We start from the raw sequence: 16921 nt of genomic DNA, 5'->3' as shown, positions 1-16921 counted from the left end.
AACAATGAGTTGGACATTCAGGAGTGGAATCCCTTGCAGTTCCTGAAAAACTCAGCATCCTGAAAAGGTGCCCACATCGCGATGTGCATACAGTCTATTGCTTCCTGCACCTTGGGGAAGTTTGCAATTCTGGAGAATCCTAGAGCCCTCTCACTCTGTGCCTCCCTGGTCATAGGGAAGCTGATCAAGTCCCTCCTGTGAACGTACAGGGCTTCAGTGACCTGTCTAATGCAGATGCATGGCATGCTGAAAAAGTCCGCAAATGACGCCAGCTGTGGCCTGAAAAGAACCTGAGGCATAGAACGACAGCGCCGCGGTTACTTTGACCTCAACAGACAGTGCAGTACTGATGGTGCTGGCAGGCTGCACATCTGCTCTTATCAGCTGGCATACCTCAGTGATAACCTCTTAGAAACATAGAAAATAGGTGCAGGAGTAGGCCATCCAGCCCTTTGAGCCTGCACCACCATTCAATAAGATCATGGCTGATCATTCCTTCAATACCCCGTTTCCTGCTTTCTCTCCAATAGAAACATATTGTGAAAGTGCAGTCTCCGAAGGCAGGTGGTGTCAGGCAAGTCGAGGTAAGAATGCTTCTCTCATGCCACCATGGTGGGGGTGGGGTTGTGTGTAATGTCTGGTCCTCCTCATCTGTCTGTCGCTTCTTCCATTGGGCATATAATGCAGTGGAGCGTTCCTTCGACGATGTTGAGTCTGCTGCATGTATTTGGTCACCAAGAGAGGGTGAGAAAGGACAGGCCCCATTGCAGTAGCTCTCTGTTTTCCACCGATTGCTCACAAACAAGGAATGTCCCAACGAAGACAACGCTTCAATTTCAATCGGTCAAGATGCTCACATCAACTCCAATGACCTGCATAGTACATCCGAACTCCGCCGAGGTTGAAGCACAGCAGCCTTTTAAAGGACGTGACATGTGATCTATAACATGCCGTCCATAACGCTGTGATTCATTCCAGTTAGTTCCACTTTTTGTGGACGGTTTTTTGGGCGAGCGATACTGTGGGCGATATGTGTGCGAGGTGGTGAAATTGATGATGGGCGATCTCCATGGCCGCTAGTCTGGGTAAATGTGCTCTTTACGACAAAAAACAGTGGGCGGACGTTTATATTGAATCTTGCCGTTAATTCTGTGCGGAAAGTAACGCTGGCCGATATTATGGATGTTGAATTTGCCCATTCTGCTGATTCCGCCCCAAAAAAGTGGGCGGGCAGTAATATTTTTTATCGGTGTTAAGCACATGGAGAAAGTAACGCTCGGTGATAAGTTTCCGAAAAATGATCGGCAGTTTCCATTTTGTGCCAAAATGGGCGATATACGTCATTTCAGCAGTAAAATGAGCGTTAAGCGGGCGTTAAGCATGCAAAGAAAGTGGAGGTTCTAGCCCTTGGAAATTAGACTGTGGGCTTTCCTGGTCTATTGCTCAGTCTCCTATTGTGCAGTAATGAATGAGCCACCAGAGCAGCAACTAACAACTTTTTCACTATGCTTCATGCAGATATAAATGAATATTGTCCTCTCGTGCTGTGTGGTATTGACAATATGTGGCTCTACTTCTTGCTGTCTGAGTTTGGGAAGGAATTACTGAGTGCAATTTATTTTCTGATGTTTCCTGCTTCTTAGTCCACTTTCTCTATGTGTACATCCAATCTTGTTGATACTTTACCTGGTAGTCAGGCAAAGTCCAGAGAGACTTTCCATCCTGCTCCCACATTTCTGATTCACATTTTTTGAATATTAGAAAGGGATACAAATCCGTGATGCAACAGAATATAGAAGTGTTGACTTAATGTATGTACATTTAAAAAATTCTATTTTATGGAAACTGATACTTAACATCCCTGTTATACGAAATGCTCAGTGGTGGTAGCACTCTTGCCTCCGAGCCATAAGAGTATGGGTTCAAACCGCATATCGCACATTTGAACACATTTTCTTGGCTGGCATTTCAGTGTTGCTGGGGCCGAAATTCACCCTCGCCGGAAACAGGTCGCACCTACCGTTTCTCGTGTTTTGGCTGCCTCAATGGATGTAAAATTCAACTCTTTGTCATTTTTTTTCCAGCAGGGTGGAAGACGGTCATAAGGCGGGGGTGCAAGTGGAGGCGGGTTGGATTTTCCGCAGCTGTCAGCCATCAGCGCCGGACTGGTGACATCATCGTGCTGGCGTATCAATACTTCTCTCCCCTTCAGTTAAAGGGGAGAGCCGCTGCGAGCTCGGCAGCCTTATAAGTTAGGTCCACTGGGCCACCAGGGAGGGTTTCGGCCAGGCCAGCAGCCTGGCACCCAAGAGAGGGTGCCAGGCTGCCTGTTGGCGGCCTGGCCAAACCCGGGGACATAATTGTCGGGCCGACCTTGCAGTTTAGCCGACAAAACAAAATAAGTTGCCGGCCACGGCAGTGCGCCTTCCCCTTTAATGGATGACGCACCGCCATTTTACGCACATTGCAAACACAGTGCACCAACAGAAAAAACTGTCGGGGGTACCGAGCGGCGACCAGAAGACTTTTTAAGGTGAATTTTGCAAGCAGGGCGGGACATCAGCGGTGCACGTTTTGATGGCGCACTTAAGTGGGGACCACTGGAAAAACCACCGGGGAGAATTTCACGAGCGGCGGCTATTCGACTACAAATCGCCGGCCATTTGACATCGCCGCTGGCTGCCACTTTCCGGTAGTAGCTGGCCTTATCGGGAGGCTGCATTTTGGCCCCACTATCTTTTGGGTGAGATATTTAACTGAGGCCCCGTCCACCGCCTCACAATTGGATATAAAAGATCCCATGGTGCTTTTTGAAGAAGAACAGGGCAGTTCTCCCAGTGCCCTGACCAACATTTGTCTTTCAACCAGCACCGTCAAAAACAGATTATCTGGTCATCTGTCTCATTGTTGTTTGTGGGGCTTTGGTGTATGCAAATTAGCTGCTCTGTTTACCTCCATTATAACGGTGGCTGCACTTCACAAGTACTTCTTTGGCTGTGAAAGTGCTTTGGGATGTCCTGAGAGCTGACAGCACAGAATTATACTGTTAGCTCCACACTGATTCGAGATTGAGTGCTTACACACATATGGACTTCTGCTCACTTGTATCCAAATGCCTGGTTACATTTTAAATGTTACCAAAGAGCCCAAGGAACATAAGAACATAAGAATTAGGAGCAGGATTAGGCCACACAGCCCCTCAAGCCTGCTCCACCATTCAATAGATCACGACTGATCTTCAACCACAACTCCACTTTCCCGCCTGATCTCCATAGCCCTTGATTCCCCTAGAGTCCAAAAATCTATCTATCTCCGCCTTGAATATACTCAACAATTCAGTATCTACAGCCATTTGTGGTTGAGAATTTCAAAGATTCACCACCCTCTGAGTGAAGAAATTCCTCCTCATCTCAGTCTTTAATAGCGGACCCCTTATCCTGAGACTGTGCATCCTAGTTCTAGACTCTCCAGCCAGTGGAAACAATCTCTCAGCATCTACCCTGTCAATCCCCATCAGAATCTTATAAGTTTCAATGAGATTACCTAAACTCCAGAGAGTATAGGCCCAATCTACTCAATCTCTCCTCATCGGACAATTCTCTCATTCCACAAATCAATCTAGTGAATTAACTGCGCAGACAGCTGTTAACAGATATGACATAATTGGGATGACATAAATGGCTCCAGGGTGACCAATGCTGGGAACTCAACATCTAAGGGTATTCAATATTCAGGAAGGATAGATTGAAAGGAAAAGGAGGTGGGGTAGAGTTGCTGGTTAAAGAGGAGATTAACGCAATAGTAAGGAAGGACATTAGCTTGGATGATGTGGAATCTGTATGGGTAGAGCTGCGGAACACCAAAGTGCAGAAAACGCTAGTGGGAGTTGTATACAGACCACCAAACAGTGAGGTTGGGGATAGCATCAAACAGGAAATTAGGGATACGTGCAATAAAGGTACAGCAGTTATCATGGGTGACTTTAATCTACATATAGATTGGGCTAACCAAACTGGTAGCAATATAGTGGAGGAGGATTTCCTGGAGTGTATAAGGGATGGTTTTCGAGACCAATATGTCGAGGAACCAATTAGAGAGCTAGCCATCCTAGATTGGGTGTTGTGTAATGAGAGAGGATTAGTTAGCAATCTTGTTGTGCGAGGCCCCTTGGGGAAGAGTGACCATAATATGGTAGAATTCTTCATTAAGATGGAGAGTGACACAATTAATTCAGAGACTAGGGTCCTGAACTTAAAGAAAGGTAACTTCTATGATATGAGACGTGAATTGGCTAGGATAGACTGGCGAATGATACTTAAAGGGTTGATGGTGGATAGGCAATGGCAGACATTTAAAGATCACATGGATGAACTTCAACAATTGTACATCCCTGTCTGGAGTAAAAATAAAACGGGTAAGGTGGCTCAACCGTGGCTAACAAGAGAAATTAGGGATAGTGTTAAATCCAAGGAAGAGGCATATAAATTGGCCAGAAAAAGCAGCAAACCTGAGGACTGGGAGAAATTTAGAATTCAACAGAGGAGGACAAAGGGTTTAATTAGGAGGGGGAAAATAGAGTACGAGAGTAAGCTTGCAGGGAACATAAAAACTGGCTGCAAAAGCTTCTATAGATATGTGAAGAGAAAAAGATTAGTGAAGACAAATGTAGGTCCCTTGCAGTCAGAATCAGGTGAATTTATAATGGGGAACAAAGAAATGGCAGACCAATTCAACAAATACATTGGTTCTGTCTTCACTAAAGAAGACACAAATGACCTTCTGGAAATACTAGGGGACCGAGGGTCTAGCAAGAAGGAGGAACTGAAGGAAATCCTTATTAGTCAGGAAATTGTGCTAGGAAAATTGATGGGATTGAAGGCCGATAAATCCCCAGGGCCTGAGAGTCTGCATCCCAGAGTACTTAAGGAAGTGGCCCTCGAAATAGTGGATGCATTGGTGGTCATTTTCCAACATTCTATAGACTCTGGATCAGTTCCTATGGATTGGAGGGTAGCTAATGTAACACCACTTTTAAGAAAAGGAGGGAGAGAAAACAGGGCATTATAGACTGGTTAGCCTAACATTGGTAGTGGGGAAAATGTTGGAATCAATTACTAAAGATGTAATAGCAGCGCATTTGGAAAGCAGTGAAAGGATCGGTCCAAGTCAGCATGGATTTCTGAAAGGGAAATCATGCTTGACAAATCTTCTAGAATTTTTTGAGGATGTAACTAATAGAGTGGACAAGGGAGAACCAGTGGATGTGGTGTATTTGGACTTTCAAAAGGCTTTTGACAAGGTCCCATACAAGAGATTAGTGTGCAAAATTAAAACACATGCTATTGGGGGTAATGTATTGTGATAGAGAACTGGTTGGCAGTCTGGAAGCAAAGAGTAGGAATAAACGGGTCCTTTTCAGAATGGCAGGCAGTGACCCCAGGTTCAGTGCTGGGACCCCAGCTATTTACAATATATATAAATAATTTAGACAAAGGAATTGAATGTAATATCTCCAGATTTGTAGATGACACTAAGCTGGGTGGCAATGTGAGCTGTGAGAAGGATGCCAAGGGGCTGGAGGGTGACTTGGACAGGTTAGGTGAGTGGGCAAATGCATGGCAGATGCAGTATAATGTAGATAAATGTGAGGTTATCCACTTTGGTGGCAGAAACAGGAAGGCAGAATATTATCTGAATTGTGACAGATTAGGAAAAGGGGAGGTGCAACGACACCTGGGTGTCATGGTACATCAGTCATTGGAAGTTGGCATGCAGGTACAGCAGACGGTGAAGAAGGCAAATGGCATGTTGGCCTTCATAGCGAGAGGATTTGAGTATAGGAGCAGGGAGGTCTTACTGCAGTTGTACAGGGTCTTGGTGAGTCCACACCTTGAATATTGTATGCAGTTTTGGTCTCTTAATCTGAGGAAGGACATTCTTGCTATTGAGGGAGTGCAGCGAAGGTTCACCAGACTGATTCCCGGGATGGCAGGACTGACATATGAAAAAGACTGGATCGACTAGGGTTATATTCACTGGAAAATTTAGAAGAATGAGAGGGGATCTAATAGAAGCATATAAAATTCTGACAGGATTGGACAGGTTAGATGCAGGAAGAATGTTCCCGATGTTGGGGAAGTCCAGAACCAGGGGTCAGTCTAAGGATAAGGGGTAAGCCATTTAGGACCGAGATGAGGAGAAACGTCTTCACTCAGAGAGTTGTGAACCTGTGGAATTCTCTACCACAGAAAGTTTTTGAGGCCAGTTCGTTAGATATATTCAAAAGGGAGTTAGATGTGGCCCTTACGGCTAAAGGGATCAAGGGGTATGGAGAGAAAGCAGGAATCGGGTACTGAAGTTGCATGATCAGCCATGATCATATTGAATGGCGGTGCAAGTTCGAAGGGTCGAATGGCCTACTCCTGCACCTATTTTCTGTGTTTCTATGTCATTGCACCGCCTCTAACACAAGTATATCCTTCCTTTGATAAGGAGAACAAAACTGTGCACAATACTCCAGGTGTGGTCTCACCAAAGCTCTGTACAGTTGGAGCAAGACTTCCTTACTCTTGTATTCCAACTCCCTTGCAATAAAGGGCAACATGCCATTTATCTTCCTAATTGCTCGCTAACTCTGTTTCCTGTATAATCACACCTAAATCTCTCAACACCAACATTTAATAGTTTTTCACCATTTAAAAAAATTATGTTTTTCTATTCTTCCTAGCAAAATGAATAACCTCACATTTCCCACATTATACTCTATCTGCCACCTTATTGTCCACTCACTTAACTTGTCGATATCCCTCTGTCCTCCTCACAGCTTACTTTCCCACCTAGCTTTGTATCGTCAACAAGCTTAGATATATTATACTCTTCTCTTTATCTACGTCATTAATATAAATTGTAAATAGCTGAGGCCCAAGCACCGATTCTTGCGGAACCCCACTAGTTACAGCCTGACAATCTTAAAATGATTCCTTTATCCCTACTCTTGAGTTAAGGTAGAAGATCAGCCATGATCTTGTTGAATGGCGGAGCAGGATCGAAGGGCCGAATGGTCTGCTCCAGCTCTTATTTCTTATGTTCTTATCTTCACGGTTTTCTGTCCGTTAACCAATCCTCTAACCATGCTAATACATTACCCCCAACCCCATGAGCCCTTATTTTGCTTAATAACTTTTTATGTGGCACCTAATTGAAAGGAAATCCCCTTTATTTACCCTGCTAGTTACATTCTCAAAAAGCTCTAATAAGATTGTTAAGCATGATTTCCCTTTCATAAAACCATGCTAACTCTGCCAAATGATATTTTGATTTTCTAAATGCTCTGTTACCACTTCCTTAATAATGGATTCCAGCATTTTCCTGACAACTGATGTCAGGATAATTGGCCTGCAGTTCCCTATTTTCTCTCTCCCTCCTTTCTTGATTGGCGGAGTTACATTAGCTACCTTTCAATCTGCTGGCACCAGTCCAGTATCTAGGGAATTTTGGAAGATCACAACCAATGCAGGCACCTCTTTTTGAACCCTGGGATGTGGGCCATCAGGTCAAGGGATTTGTTGGCTTTTAGTCCCCTTAGTTTCTCAAATACATTTTCTCTACTGATCTTATTAGTCTCTTGGTTCCCCCTACTGTTTTTGGTATGCTTTTTATGTCTTCTGCTGCGAAGACAGATACAAAATATTTGTTTGAAGTCTCTGGTCATTTCCCCATTCTCCATTATAATTTCTCCTGTCTCAGCCTCTAAGGGATCAATGCTTACTTTTGCTACTCTCTTCCCTTTTACATATTTGTGAAGCTCTTACAATCTGTTTTTATATTTCTTGCTAGTTTACTCTCATTCTATTTTCTCCCTTTTTATCAATTTTTTGGTCGTCCTTTGCTGGTTTCTGAAACTCTCCCAATCCTCAGGCTTACTACTATTCTTCGCAACATTGTGAGGAAAGTCACCAACATGTAAAACTTTAAAAGAGTTTGCTTTGACTCTGCTGCAGTTTTACTGCAGTCACTGCAAAGCCAAAGTGGTGTCACACCACTTCTGTTAAGGCTTATCCACATTGAGATCACCGTGTTGCGCTGAGGATTCTTTGAAATTAACCCAATTTTCACATTAAAGTATCAAAGCAGTTGATCTGTGATGCCAGTGATTTGGCAGAACAGTAGCAGTCACTCTGTGCACAGAACCGTTTAGAATAGGTTGTACAGCTGATTACAGAACAACAGTTGCTGCACTTACCAAGTGAACATATGGCACAAAGTAGCCCAGGACCGCAGTGGCGATTCCAAAGACCCAAACCCTGTATGTTACCTTCCTGAACACTCTCAGATTTACATATCTTCGGCACTGACGAAGACACGTCGGGCTTTCTTTTGTGTCAGTCTTCTTTCCTTCTTCAGCGGCAGGCAAAGGCAACAGAGGTATATATGTTAAGGATAAAGGTATCTGTATGAACATGAGTACACTGAGAATCTGTAGAGTATGAGCTAGACCCAGGGCATCACCAATCTTCTTTAAGAAAAGCGGCAGGGTGATGGAAAACACGCTGCTGCCGGCCGTCATCACTCCATTAGCGAGGCCTAAACGGCATCTAAAATAATGGCCAAGGATGACTAATGAAGGCTGGAAAGCAAAAGATGATCCGCATCCAAAGACAATTCCATAGGTGAAATACCTCAGTTCCAGGGACCTGTTGAAGACAATGGAAAGGTGCATTACATCAGATAGCTGTTCTCCTTAAATGGAAGGACCGGCTCCTAGCCTGGGTCAAGAATTCCCCCGAAAAACTTACTGAAGCTCCAGAGGATTTAATTTTATAAAATCACATGATGGAGAACCACTTCGACTTCAGGGAAAAAGAGGAGACTGACACCGTCTGTCTTGCTCCACTTGAACCAGAAATCCAGGATACATGAAATAGGGAATTCATGGACTGTCAAAATCTCCAAACTGAAAATATCAATCTTGGTATTTACTCGTGCAATGATATTATCAAATACTTATTTTTTACTGCATACCCATTAACTGCACCACATAATCTTCAGTAACTCCAGCTTGGGATAATGGAACATTCAAATTAGGTTGCCCAGATTATTAAAGAAGGGAAAACATTTGATTGAAATTTTATGATGTTAAAATCAGCCACTGTGGACTGGAGCATTAATTCCAGGATTTGATTCTCTTGGTATCTGAACTTATCATTACCAGAAACTTCTAAACCTACTTTCCCTGGAATATGGATTTGAACCTTTAGTTCCAGCAGTAAAAAAAAGTGCCGGAAATGAAGTGGGTTGTGGGGAAGCAGCAGTGGGATGGATGTCGCTGAAGTATAGAATTTCTTAAATGGAATAGATAAAGTGTGTCAAAGTAAGTTAGAGTTCTAGGATCAAAAATGTGAATTTAGATTAAAATGAATGAAATACAGATTTAAAACATATATTAGGTAGTACTTCATTACTCAAAAGGGTGATAAATATTTGGAATAATCTGTCCAACAGGTAGTGGAGACAAATGCATTAGGGACTTTCAACTGCACTTGGGTGAGCTGTCTCGTGTTTGACAGTTCTTCTGTTCCGAAGATTAAGTCTTAATATCTTACTCTGCTGCACTAGTCACTATTCTATGAAGCATTGTGTCGTCTACAGAGGAAGAAACCCATTAATATCTGTTCGCTACAGGAGTGTGAGTTAATTGTATTGCCTAGAGAACATGCCTCTGAATTCATATTTATCATAAACTGCAAATTTTAAACGTCAACTGGTGTACACTTTACTTGTGTTTCTACAGTTGCAGTGTTAGCAAGCCAGAGGGCTATGGGTTCAAGTCCTACTCTTTCTTTGCAATTTTGATAACAAAAAGAAATGACATGAGTGTACACAATTAGATCTAAGTCTAGATTTTCTGAGTCTGTGCTGGGGGAGGTACCTCATTCGCTGCCAACGCATATCAGAACATGTTGAGCACATTATGGGCTCAGAAAATTCACCCCACACTGCACCATCACCCCCATCCCAAATGTACAAGTCACACATGAAGATAAATCACATTTCTATTCTTTAGTATGTTAAACAAATACCATTGTAAATCATTTGTTATGGGCCTTTGGTTCTCATAGATGAGCCATCCTAACTCAGCATTGCAGGTGTCCTTGAAGATGCAGGCAGCAGAACGTTAACACTTTTCAATATTGCTGGTCGGACATCTCCTGCACTTATTACACTGAACTTACATTCACTTGAAACAATCAAGAAACTGGTTTATCCAGAAGAGTAACTGTTGAATACATAAGGGGGAGAAATTGGCCTGGTTTGCGCCTTCTGTTAGCATCTCGGGGCGCTAATGGGTTACTAACCGGGTGCGGCAAAATCAGCGATGCCCGTGAACTTCCCTGGCGGGTTTGCACTGGTGCTAAAACTTTTCACCTCGCTCTCTTGCGTCCCGAGATCGTGATGTCATTCGGTGCACAGCGCCACGTTACCGCCCCAGATGTAATATTTGCTCTCGTCCCCTGCAGCATCACCGGGCGCCAACAATGGCAGCTGCAGGAGGCGTTGTCACCACGGATGGCCACTTGGGGAGCGCTAATTAAAGTGGTGGTCAGGGAGGGAAAAATATAATTATGTCCCCAGTGTGGTGTATTTTGTTTTTTTCGGACCCAGGCAGTTGCTCAGCCCTGCGCTTTCTTAGAGTGCTTGGGGCCGCTACATGCGTATCACAGCTTTAGCATTCAATCAACGCAGCATTGGCCCTTCCCTTTGAGGGAGGGAAGGAGCCAGTAAAACTAACGGCGCTGCCCCGAACTTTGCTCAGCACTCTGCCGATACCACCGCTCTCACTCTCTTTAGTGCTCTGAGAGAATTGGTAACGCTTGATTTAGTGCTCCACTTCCCTCTTGGAGCGAAAAGTCGGAAGATCCCAGCAGAATCAAATCTTTACCGCCCAGTGATATTTTTGCGCTCCTGCAAAAGTTATCGCCCCGAACGTCAGACAAAGTCAAGGATGAATCTAAATAGCACAGACCTGAAACAATAACTCCACAGATGCTGCCTGCCCTGCTGAATATTTCCAGCATTTTCTGTTTTTATTAGACTAACATTATAACAACTTCTATTTATATAGCGCCGTTAATGCAGCAAAACATCCCAAGGTGCGTAATCAGACAAACAATTGACACCGAGCCAAAGGAGGATTAGGGTTCATAGAAACATAGAAACATAGAAAATAGGTGCAGGAGCAGGCCATTCAGCCCTTCTAGCCTGCACCGCCATTCAACGAGTTCATGGCTGAACATGAAACTTCAGTACCCACTTCCTGCTTTCACGCCATACCCCTTGATCCCCCGAGTACTAAGGACTTCATCTAACTCCCTTTTGAATATATTTAGTGAATTGGCCTCAACTACTTCCTGTGGTAGAGAATTCCACAGGTTCACCACTCTCTGGGTGAAGAAGTTTCTCCTTATCTCGGTCCTAAATGGCTTACCCCTTATCCTTAGACTGTGACCCCTGGTTCTGGACTTCCCCAACATTGGGAACATTCTTCCTGCATCCAACCTGTCCAAACCCGTCAGAATTTTAAACGTTTCTATGAGGTCCCCTCTCACTCTTCTGAACTCCAGTGAATACAAGCCCAGTTGATTCAGTCTTTCTTGATAGGTCAGTCCCACCATCCCGGGAATCAGTCTGGTGAATCTTCGCTGCACTCCCTCAACAGCAAGTATGTCCTTCCTCAAGTTAGGAGACCAAAACTGTACACAATACTCCAGGTGTGGCCTCACCAAGGCCCTGTACAACTGTAGCAACACCTCCCTGCCCCTGTACTCAAATCCCCTCGCTATGAAGGCCAACATGCCATTTGCTTTCTTAACCGCCTGCTGTACCTGCATGCCAACCTTCAATGACTGATGTACCATGACACCCAGGTCTCGTTGCACCTTCCCTTTTCCTAATCTGTCACCATTCAGATAATAGTCTGTCTCTCTGTTTTTACCACCAAAGTGGATAACCTCACATTTATCCACATTATACTTCATCTGCCACGCATTTGCCCACTCACCTAACCTATCCAAGTCACTCTGTAGCCTCATAGCATCCTCCTCGCAGCTCACACTGCCACCCAACTTAGTGTCATCCGCAAATTTGGAGATACTACATTTAATCCCTTCGTCTAAATCATTAATGTATAATGTAAACAGCTGGGGCCCCAGCACAGAACCCTGCGGTACCCCACTAGTCACTGCCTGCCATTCCGAAAAGTACCCATTTACTCCTACTCTTTGCTTCCTGTCTGACAACCAGTTCTCAATCCACGTCAGCACACTACCCCCAATCCCATGTGCTTTAACTTTGCACATTAATCTCCTGTGTGGGACCTTGTCGAAAGCCTTCTGAAAGTCCAAATATACCACATCAACTGGTACTCCTTTGTCCACTTTATTGGAAACATCCTCAAAAAATTCCAGAAGATTTGTCAAGCATGATCTCCCTTTTACAAATCCATGCTGACTTGGACCTATCATGTCACCATTTTCCAAATGCGCTGCTATGACATCCTTAATAATTGATTCCATCATTTTACCCACTACTGAGGTCAGGCTGACCGGTCTATAATTCCCTGCTTTCTCTCTCCCTCCTTTTTTAAAAAGTGGGGTTACATTGGCTACCCTCCACTCGATAGGAACTGATCCAGAGTCAATGGAATGTTGGAAAATGACTGTCAATGCATCCGCTATTTCCAAGGCCACCTCCTTAAGTACTCTGGGATGCAGTCCATCAGGCCCTGGGGATTTATCGGCCTTCAATCCCATCAATTTCCCCAACACAATTTCCCGACTAATAAAGATTTCCCTCAGTTCCTCCTCTTTAATAGACCCTCTGACCACTTTTATATCCGGAAGGTTGTTTGTGTCCTCCTTAGTGAATACTGAACCAAAGTACTTGTTCAATTGGTCTGCCATTTCTTTGTTCCCCGTTATGACTTCATCTTCATAATCTCACACTCCATGCTGCACTTTATGAATTTCAGTGTACTGTTCCCACAGGATGATGAGAAGTGGTGTTCTGCATTATTAAAAAATGTTACCTCAACTCCAGTCACCTTTAGGTTCTTCTGCAGAGTAAACAACTCATTCAACCTTCATTCCGCAACATGCTTTTAACACTGCTGCCTTATCACAAGCAGTGAATCACTCAAGATCATTTTTTTTTCTCGCTCTGAAGCCAAAAGAACTGAATCTAGAAACTGTCAAAAAGGAAAAACAGCCCATGGCTCAACAAGTCACATGTAGAAAGAATGTCAGCTGCTCCCTGCTTCTTTTTCTATCCGAACATTTGCCACCATCCCCTTCAGAAGGAAGATACAAACGGCTCCCCTCAAGGCTGCTTCTCTGAGCTTTGGCACAAAAAAACAAAGTTAAATGCCAATTCCAAAATGAGATGTAACTGCACAATAAACCTCTTCACTGTGAGTTGGATGGTGACTGGTGTATCGTTATATCAGCACTCATTGCTGTCTATAACTGAGGTTAGGATGGCTGCAATGGGTAGCTCTGGTCTCCCAAGATCCATCTGGACATCCTGCTGACACCTACAAAGTGAAGCAGGCACTGTGGACCACTGGAGAATGAACGCATACATAAGAATATAAGAACATAAGACATAACAGGAATAGGCCATAAGGCCCCTCGAGCCTGCTCCGCCATTCAATAAGATCATGGCTGATCTGATCATGGACTCAGCTCCATTTCCCTGCCCGCTCCCCATAACCCTTTAACCCCTTATCGTTTAAGAAACTGTCTATTTCTATCTTAAATTTATTCAATGTCCCAGCTTCCACAGCTCTCTGAGGCAATGAATTCCATATATTTACAACCCTTTGAGAGAAGAAATTTCTCATCTCAGTTTTAAATGGGTGGCCCCTTATTCTAAGATCATGCCCTCTAGTTCTACTCTTCCCCATCAGTGAAAACATCCTCTCTGCATCCACCTTGTCAAGCCCCTTCATAATCTTATGCGTTTCAATAAGATCACCTCTCACTCTTCTGAATTACAGTGAGTAGAGGCCCAACCTACTCAACCTTTCCTCATAAGTCAACTCCCTCATCTCCGGAATCAATCTAGTGAACCTTCTCTGAATTGCCTCCAAAGCAAGTATATCCTTTCTTAAATATGGAAACCAAAACTGTATGCAGTATTCCAGGTGTGGCCTCACCAATACCTTATATAGCTGTAGCAAGACTTCCCTGCTTTTATACTCCATCCCTTTGCAATAAAGGCCAAGATTCCATTGGCCTTCCTGATCACTTGCTGTACCTGCATACTACCCTTTTGCATTTCATGCACAAGTACCCCTAGGTCCCGCTGTACTGCAGCACTTTGCAATCTTTCTCCATTTAAATCGTAACTTGCTCTTTGATTTTTTCTGTCAAAGTGCATGACCTCACACTTTCCAACATTATACTCCATCTGCCAAATTTTTGCCCACTTAGCCTGTCTATGTCCTTTTGCAGATTTTTTGTGTCCTCCTCACATGTTGCTTTTCCTTCCCACTTTGTATCGTCAGCAAACTGGGCTACATTACTCAGACCTTTCTTCCAAGTTGTTAATATAGATTATAAATAGTTGGGGTATCAGCACTGATCCCTGCGGCACCCCACTAGTTACTGGTTGCCAACTACAGAATGAACCGGTTTCCCGATTATGTTAGTTAGCCAATCCTCTATCCATGCTACCCCCAACCCCGTGAAACATAGAAACATAGAAAATAGGTGCAGGAGTCGGCATGTTGCCCTTTATTGCAAGGGAGTTGGAGTACAAGAGTAAGGAAGTCTTGCTCCAACTGTACAGAGCTTTGGTGAGACCACACCTGGAGTATTGTGCACAGTTTTGTTCTCCTTATCTAAGGAAGGATATACTTGTGTTAGAGGCGGTGCAATGACATAGAAACACAGAAAATAGGTGCAGGAGTAGGCCATTCGACCCTTCGAGCCTGCACCGCCATTCAATAAGATCATGGCTGATCATTCCCTCAGTACCCCTTTCCTGCTTTCTCTCCATACCCCTTGATCCCTTTAGCCGTAAGGGCCATATCTAACTCCCTCTTGAATATATCCAATGAACTGGCATCAACAACTCTGCAGTAGGGAATTCCACAGGTTAACAACTCTCTGAGTGAAGAGGTTTCTCCTCATCTCAGTCCTAAATGGCTTACCCCTTATCCTTAGACTGTGTCCCCTGGTTCTGGACTTCCCCAACATCAGGAACATTCTTCCTGCATCTAACCTGTCCAATCCTGTCAGAATTTTATATGTTTCTATGAGATCCCCTCTCATCCTTCTAAACTCCAGTGAATAAAGGCCCAGTCGATCCAGTCTCTCCTCATATGTCAGTCCTGCCATCCCGGGAATTAGTCTGGTGAACCTTCGCTGCACACCCTCAATAGCAAGAATGTCCTTCCTCAGATTAGGAGACCAAAACTGAACACAATATTCAAGGTGAGGCCTCACCAAGGCCCTATACAACTGCAGTAGGACTTCCCTGCTCCTATACTCAAATCCCCTAGCTATGAAGGCCAACATACCATTTGCCTTCTTCACCGCCTGCTGTACCTACATGCCAACTTTCAATGACTGATGTACCATGACACCCTGGTCTTGTTGCATCTCCCCTTTTCCTAATCAGATAATATTCTGCCTTCGTGTTTCTGCCCCCAAAGTAGATAACCTCACATTTATCCACATTATACTGCATCTGCCATGCATTTGCCCACTCATCTAACCTGTCCAAGTCACCCTGCAGCCTTTTAGCATCCTCCTCACAGCTCACACCGCCACCCAGTTTAGTGTCATCCGCAAACTTGGAGATATTACACTCAATTCCTTCATCTAAATCATTAATGTATATTGTAATTGGCTGGGGTCCCAGCACTGAGCCCTGCGGCACCCCACTAGTCATTGCCTGCCATTCTGAAAAGGACCGGTTTTTCCCAACGCTCTGCTTCCTGTCTGCCAACCAGTTCTCTATCCATGTCAGTACATTACCCCCAATACCATGTGCTTTAATTTTGCACACCAATCTCTTGAGGGATCTTGTCAAAAGCCTTTTGAAAGACCAAATACACCACATCCACTGGTTCTCCCTGTCCACTCTATTAGTTACATCCTCAAAAAATTCCTGAAGATTTGTCAAGCATGATTTCCCTTTCATAAATCCATGCTGACTTGAACTAATCCTGCCACTGCTTTCCAAATGCGCTGTTATTTAATCTTTAATAATTGATTCCAACATTTTCCCCACTACTGATGTCAGGCTAACCGGTATATAATTATCCGTTTTCTCTCTCCCTCCTTTTTGAAAAAATGGTGTTACATTGGCTACCCTCCAGTCCATAGGAACTGATCCAGATTCGACAGAGTGTTGGAAAATGATCACCAATGCATCCACTATTTCTCGGGCCACTTCCTTAAGTACTCTGGGATGCAGACTATCAGGCCCCGGGGATTTATTGGCCTTCAATCCCATCAATTTCCCCAACACAATTTCCCGCCAAATAAGGATTTTATGAACTTTTATCTTGTACAGTAACCTTTTATGTGGCACCTTGTCAAATGCCTTCTGGAAGTCCAAATACACTACATCCACTGGTTCCCCTTTATCCACCCTGTTCATTACATCCTCAAAGAATTCCAGAAAATGTGTCAAACATGACTTCCCCTTCATAAATCCATGCTGACTCTGCCTGACTGAATTTTGCTTTTCCAAATGTCCTGCTACTGCTTCTTTAATAATGGACTCCAACATTTTCCCAACCACAGATGTAGGTTAACTGGTCTACAGATTCCTGCTGTTGAATGCACGATAGCTTTGTTGTGGTCGCAAACAAATTGCACATTAAGGGAGTGGAAACTCTTCTTGTTCTTGT

General features: G+C 43.9%; 1 protein-coding gene across 1 annotated transcript in view; it reads right to left on the bottom strand.

Annotated features, from left to right (window-relative positions):
* The window catches only part of LOC139266100 (monocarboxylate transporter 8-like), a gene marked incomplete at its 5' end in the record, with an annotated part of 123844 nt that overhangs the window by 21931 nt on the left and 84992 nt on the right, over positions 1-16921 (bottom strand). Inside the window, one exon of the mRNA XM_070883947.1 lies at positions 8243-8693. Coding sequence (XP_070740048.1) covers positions 8243-8693 — 451 coding nt within the window. The remainder of the gene's footprint in view (positions 1-8242; positions 8694-16921) is intronic.

Source organism: Pristiophorus japonicus, chromosome 6 (assembly GCF_044704955.1).
Source record: "Pristiophorus japonicus isolate sPriJap1 chromosome 6, sPriJap1.hap1, whole genome shotgun sequence".
Lineage (NCBI taxonomy): Eukaryota > Metazoa > Chordata > Chondrichthyes > Pristiophoridae > Pristiophorus > Pristiophorus japonicus.
The sequence above is the reverse complement of the archived record's forward strand: the minus strand, read 5'-3'. Positions and strand labels throughout refer to the sequence as shown.